The 6,115-nt window shown below is 66.4% G+C and overlaps 3 protein-coding genes across 3 annotated transcripts; 1 reads left to right on the top strand and 2 right to left on the bottom strand.

Annotated features, from left to right (window-relative positions):
- Window positions 1-460: 460 nt before the first annotated feature.
- AMSG_03076 (uncharacterized protein) lies at window positions 461-2,854 on the bottom strand (the record flags this gene model as incomplete). Its single annotated transcript, XM_013904958.1, has 1 exon — window positions 461-2,854. One exon carries the CDS (start codon window positions 2,852-2,854, stop codon window positions 461-463), a length of 2,394 nt encoding a protein of 797 aa, XP_013760412.1.
- Window positions 2,855-3,328: 474 nt separating this feature from the next.
- AMSG_03077 (apoptosis-antagonizing transcription factor) lies at window positions 3,329-5,062 on the top strand. The gene has a single exon (XM_013904959.1). The coding sequence runs from the start codon at window positions 3,355-3,357 to the stop codon at window positions 5,044-5,046; it is 1,692 nt and encodes a 563-aa protein (XP_013760413.1). The 5' UTR covers window positions 3,329-3,354; the 3' UTR covers window positions 5,047-5,062.
- Window positions 4,893-5,871, bottom strand: AMSG_03078 (uncharacterized protein; the record flags this gene model as incomplete). Its single annotated transcript, XM_013904960.1, has 1 exon — window positions 4,893-5,871. The coding sequence occupies one exon, from the start codon at window positions 5,869-5,871 to the stop codon at window positions 5,083-5,085; it is 789 nt and encodes a 262-aa protein (XP_013760414.1). The 3' UTR covers window positions 4,893-5,082.
- Window positions 5,872-6,115: the final 244 nt, after the last annotated feature.

The raw sequence follows: 6,115 nt of genomic DNA on the forward strand, positions 1-6,115 counted from the left end.
AAGTCATGTGCCCATTCGTTCGTTTCTAGAGCGACCTTTGTCGTCGGGGTGGCAGTCTTTGCATTAATTTTTATGGGTGCTTCGACAGCGGGGGGAGGTGCGGGGGCAGGGTGGGGGAACCTCCGTGAGCCTATGTTATGGATAGACAATGGAGCGCTGTCAAAATATTCTGCGGTGATCTTGGCAACACGGTCGGCCGGTGGGCTTTTCGGGGCGAAAGAAAAACCTTATGCTTTTTTTTTCAGAAGGGGGGGGGGGGGGGGCGTACGAGATGATGGGCTGGGGCCACTGGAACAGCAGCCATGACAGCGGATTGGCCTCGCCCTCAGAGTCGAGGGAGAACGGCTTGTCTTCAGTGGCAGGTGACGCCATGGCCGGAAGAGACGGGTGGCCAACGATGAGTTATGCCGTCAGCCAGGTACGGGGAGCGAGCATAGTGGGGAGCGGAGCGCAAAATGGTTTACTTTGTGCGCGAGGCTTTCAACCGCTTGCGAAGCGCCTTGCAGAGGGCGTCAGCGGCGGCGGCACGCGGCGATCGGGCCTTGGCCTTGGCCTTGGACTTGGACTTGAAGATGGCGAGGCGCGAAGAGGAAGGAGGGGCGGCCGCCGCCGCAGAGGGTGGGTCGACAAAGCGCGAGAGGACGGTGACAAGCATGGTAGCGTCGAGCTGGTCGTAGCGGGAGCCCGGAACACCGAGCGGCTGGTCGGCAAGGGCGAGCATGGCGCTTGGCGGTTCGACAAGGACAACGTCGAGGATCTGTTGGAGCGGGGCGAGGCAGTAGGCGAGCGGCGAGTCGCCGAGGTAGGCCTGCAGAGCGGCGACATCGACGGCCATGGTGGCCAGGAGAGCGGCGTCAAACGAGGTTGCCTGCGAGCCGATGAGCCCGCCAAGCAGGTCGGCAGCGACGCGCTTGAAGACTCGCGTCTCGAGCGCAAGCGCAAAATGGCGCCCGACGCGTGCGACCGAGTCTACCATGGTCTCGAGGTACGCGATGAGGTCCGGAACATAGCTGGAGGGCTGGTCCGAAGTTGGGTGCGGACCGCCAACCCAGACGTAGTCGGCCAGCGAGAGGATCATGTCGATCTTGGCGCCGACGGCGGCGTGGATGGCGTCCTCGGTGGCAGCGAGGGTGGAAGCGAGAGCGTGGCGAGCAGCAAGCTCGCGCGGGGTGCTCGAGCTCCTTGTGTGGGATCCAATGTCCGCGACAAGCGCGTCGAGCACGTTGACCAACTCGGTGGTATTGACAGCGACCGAGAGGAGCTGGAAGACCGAGGCTGGGGTGGCGACGACGGCGGCAAAGGCCGGCTCGACCACATTGATGAGCACGTCGTCGAGGCCTGCGGTGAGAGCATCGTCGATGGCGTCGAGATGGGCGCCAAAGGCGTGAAGTTGGGACACAAACGCCGAGAGCGCCAAGACAAGCGCAGGAAGCGAGCGCGTGAACGGGAGCGTCTTCGGGAGGTCGAGCTCGTCGGGCGAGTTGACGCCGACCAGAACCGGGAGCGCTGAGTGCGCTCCGTCGGCCGAGACAAAGACGGCAGCGGCGTCGGCGGGCGTGGCAATGACCAGCGAGTCCCAAGTGTCGGCTGCAAAGACGGAGTCAAGCTCGGTCTTGAGCTCGGTCTTAGCATGGGTGACGTAGAGCGAGAGCGAGGTGGCATCGAGAGCGCGAAGCGCGCCGCAGCGGTAGCCGGCAGAGCCCTCCAGCAAGGCGATGAAGGCTCGAAGCTCGGTGACGGTGGTGGCGAGCTCAGCGCGCGAACGGGCGGCACGGACTGCACGCTCGAGAAGTGAGGTGAGGGTCGGGAGCGCAGCGTCCCACTCGGCGTCGCGCTCGCCCTTGGAGATGAGGCCAGTGCCGGCGGTGGTGGCCATGACCTTGTCCTCGACGAGGAAAAAGGCGGCAAGACGGGCGAGGTAGGCGCGGAGGGCAGGCGGACAGGCAAGCGAGGCGGAGGGAGCAAGGACGACGGCGCACTGCTTGGAGCGCATGTCGCGGTAGACGGAGCGAAAGTGGGCGGCGCGGCCTAGGCGGGCAAAGATGTACACGCACTTGTAGACTGGAGCGAGCGCGTCCGTGGACGAGAGGCGCGCGGCAGCGGCGAGAGCGGCGTCGTCAAGCGGAGCCAACTGGGCCTCGAGCCAGTCGGTAAAGACGGCCAGGGCAGCGGCGGCGAGCGCGTCCTTGAGGCGCGGGACGTGCGCATCAAGGATGGCGGCGACAGGGGGGAAGGGAGCGACGCGCGAGGCATGGACGGCCTCGAGTTGATGGAGGGTGGTGAGCGCGTTGTAGAAGGCGCCCGAGCAAACGCTGCGCTCGAGGGCAACGACGAGGCGGAGCGCGCCCTGGACGGCGCTCAGTGCGGCGCGGGCGTGCTCCATGTTGAGCCGTGCGGAGCGGGCGGCGACAAGGCGGGTGGCGTCGGCAAGCAGCGTCTCGCCGACCTGGTCCAAGTCATCCTCGACAGTGGCAAGGCGGCCGCCGACGGCCGAGGCGAGGTCGCGGATGCGCAGCAGCTCGTCTAGTGAGCCGGTAAAGGCGGCAAAGTGGGCATCGCACACGGCCTGGACCTGGGCGTCTGCCGAAGCGATAAAGGCATCGAGGGCGGCGGCGAAGGGAGCAACAAGCGCGTTCTCAAAGACAGCCTTGAGCGGCGGGACGACATCGTCCGAGTCGATGAGCGAGGCTAAGATGGACGAGGTCAAGTCGTAGGCCACTCCGGTCTCTGAAGCCGTCGCCGTCGCCGTCGCCGTCGCCGCAGACGCCGGCAGAGGTGGTGGGGGCGGCGGCGACCGTTCTGCTCCACCCACGTACGCCGTAGTGGCGCCCGACCTGCTTCGACCTCTACGCATGGGGTATGTGCGAGAGGAAGAGAGGGAGGTGAAGGGTGGTGCAGGTGCAGGTGGCAGCAGCAGCCTTTTGCTTCGGTCTGGGTGTGCGCCCCCCCCCCCCCCCCCGCCGCGGAAACCAGCCAGTCGGTCGGTCACTTTCCCCGATCACCCCGCTAAGGCCGGCTGGGCATGGCGCCCCTCGCCCCAGCCCCTCGCCCCGCTCCTGCTCCGGCTGACAGCCACCTCACCCACAGCAGGGCGAGCAAGCAGATAGAGGCAGGCGCAAGCAGACGTATACATAGCTTCTGCACCTCTTTCTCCTGTCCAGACTCAGCAGGCAGCTAGTATTTCCCATCCCCACCCTCGTTCGGTCCCCCTCCCCCCTCCCCCTCCCCCCCCCACTCCTGCATCCATCCGGCGACATGACCAAGTCGCAGAAGAGACGGGGCAAGAGCAAGGGCAAGAGAAAGGAGAGAGAGTCCAAGACCACACGGAGTTCCGGGAATGATGACACAAGTGCCATGGGCTTGGTTACAGGCCCAGGGAAGAAGTCCCTCGCTGACCAGCTGGCCGAGTTGGCCGACCCTACCCCGCGCGACTATGACCCCGAGGATCTGACCTTCACCGGCCGCATCGACGACGCAGCGTCGTCAGAGTCGGACGGCGACGGTGCGGCTGCGACTGCAAAGCGTCGTATGACCCGCTTTGATAGGGCCTCTGACGACGATGATGATACGGTTGCCGTTGGATACTCGGTCGAAGAGGGTGTCAACGATGCTCGCCATCGCATCCGCCCAGACATCGCTCTCAACGAAGGCGTCTACGCCGGAGAGGTTGTCTCTTCGCGCAAGGTCTTTGACCGCGGCGAGCGGCGAGGCTCGGGCTCAGACTCGGGATCGGGCTCAGGCTCGGGCTCGTCGCAACTGCCGATGGCCGGCTACGAGCCGCAGCTCGAGTTTGACTCGATGTCTGAAAGCTCCGGTAGCGGATCGGGGAGCGAGAGCGGGGCCGAGAGCGAACACTCGGACTCATTTGAGGCGATGGAGGCACAGATGCTGAAGCTTCAGTCGTCGAACGCGTCCAACGTGGCGTACCTCAAGTCGCAGCGCGAAGACGAGATGGTTCGGGCACGGGCGGCCCTGTCGCAGTCGCGGATCCACAGCGCGGTCCTTCAGTCGCGGGTGACGCTCCAGCAGCCGCTTGAGCTCGGCAACCGGCTGCCGGAGCCCGGCGTGCTTCCGGCGCTCGAGGCGCGGGAGCCCAAGGTGGCCAAGGCGGCGGCCGAGGCGCGTGCCGAGCTGGTGCGGACTCTGGCTGTTCTCGGCGAGTTGGAGGACCAGCTTGTGGCACAGGCGCCGAACGGACTGAGCGGAGACGAGGCGGCGACGGCCGCGCCGCTGGAGCTTGTCCCGCTGCCGCTGCCGTCGCACCCGCGCGAGAACCTGCGGCGGGCCGACGTGGCGGCAGCGGCCGAGGTTGATCTCGACGAGCTGTGGGAGGCGCTGGCGGCGCGGCAGGCAGCGATGAAGCCGCGTTGTGAGGCTGTCATTGACGCGTGGAACCGCAAGGCCATGCTTGCCGGCGGCATGTCGTTCAAGAACCTGAAGCTCAAGACGCTCCACCGCCCGCTGGTGGAGCAAATCCACGACCAGCTCCGCGACTCGTCGGCACTCCGGGCGACGAGCCAGAAGCTGCGGGCGCCCGAGACGGTGCTCTCGTGCGACGGGCGGTACAAGACGGGCGATGACGAGGTGGTGGCGCACGACGAGACTGGTAAGCGCAAGTCGCGGAAGCGCAAGGCTCGCGACATGGAGCGGCGGTCGGTCCACGTCTACGACGACGCCGACTTTTACCAGCGCCTGCTGCAGCAGCTCATCACGACCGGCAACTCCAAGGACGAGCCTGTGGGCGGGTCCGGCGGCGAGGCCGGGCTTGATCCGGTGGCCATGTCGCGAGCGTGGCTCGCGCGCAAGCAGAAGCTCGAGCGGCACAAGGCTGGCAAGAAGTTGGTCGACACTCGTGCGACCAAGGGCCGCAAACTCCGCTTCAACGTCCAGCCAAAGCTGACCAACTTTATGGCGCCCAAAGTACTGGATGACGACGAAGCAGCAGGTGGCATGGCCCTGCTCAATGGGCTCTTTGGCTATGACATGCCGACGCACGGCGGCAACGATCGTGCAGGGAGCGAGTCTGATGCAGAGGAGACAGCGTAAACCAGCGTGGACACAAGAAGCAACCTGCACCGTGGCTCAAACGACGACGGCGACAACAGCAGTCGAGTCGTCGGGCTTGCCGCCGTGCGGCGAGAACGGGGTCGGCGCGTCGCGCTCGGCGTGGAAGCGGGCGTCAATGATGAGGCGGGCGGCGGCGGCGTCGAGCAGAGTTGACAGCTCGTCGTGTGGGAGGTCTTGCAGCGGGCCCGAAGCGGCGCCGAGGAGCGAGTCAACGACGGCCACAATCTGGTTGTTGAACAGATTGTCGTGGATGCCGTCCGAGGTGAGAAGGACAACGTCGCCGCGGGCGACCGGGACAGAGAAGAGCGAGCCGTCGTCGACGGCGTTGCCGTTACGGCCGACCTGGTACGGCATGTTGAACACAATCTGCGACGACGGTCCGTTTTCAGTGCTCGCCACAATGGCGTAGCCGTCATCGCCGGTGCGGGCGAGGACCCGAGCCTGCGAGTCGCCCAGGTTGTAGATGTGCAGCTCGGGAGAGGCGCCACGGCCGATGCGTGCCACGTTCATCGTCGACGAGCCGAGCATGATGGTCGACTTGTCGAGCGAGGCAACGGCGGCGTCGGCAAGGTCGACGACCCGGTGGGCATCAGCAGCAGCAGCATCAGCATCAGCATCAGCATCAGCAGCAGCGCCCGCCGCAGCTGCAGCGCGGAGCGCGTCGGCGAGGCGGGCAGCAAACTCTGCCGGGTTAGCGCCCGGGACCGAGGCCCAGCCGCCGACGCCGTCCAGCACAGCCAGAACGCCATGCTCGGGCTCCACAACCATGGCGTCTTCGGAGCGTTCCTTAGACGGGGCGGGCATGATGAGGCCTGCGGCGACGAGGGCCAGCGGTGCTGGTGCCGGAGTTGGAGCCGACGAGGCAGGAGCGGGTGGGAGGGTGCGGTCCACGACGACGTGTGCGTGGAGGAGGGCAGCGTGGACAGGGCGGCGTGGGAGGATGGCGATGGCTGTGCGCAGCATGGTGGTGGTGGTGGGAGGGAGGGGGTGGAGGGGAGAAAGGGGGGGGGGGGGCAGGGGGGAGGGGGGGGGGGAGGAGGGGTGGGAG

This window comes from Thecamonas trahens (genome assembly GCF_000142905.1).
Source record: "Thecamonas trahens ATCC 50062 unplaced genomic scaffold supercont1.11, whole genome shotgun sequence".
Classification (NCBI taxonomy): domain Eukaryota; order Apusomonadida; family Apusomonadidae; genus Thecamonas; species Thecamonas trahens.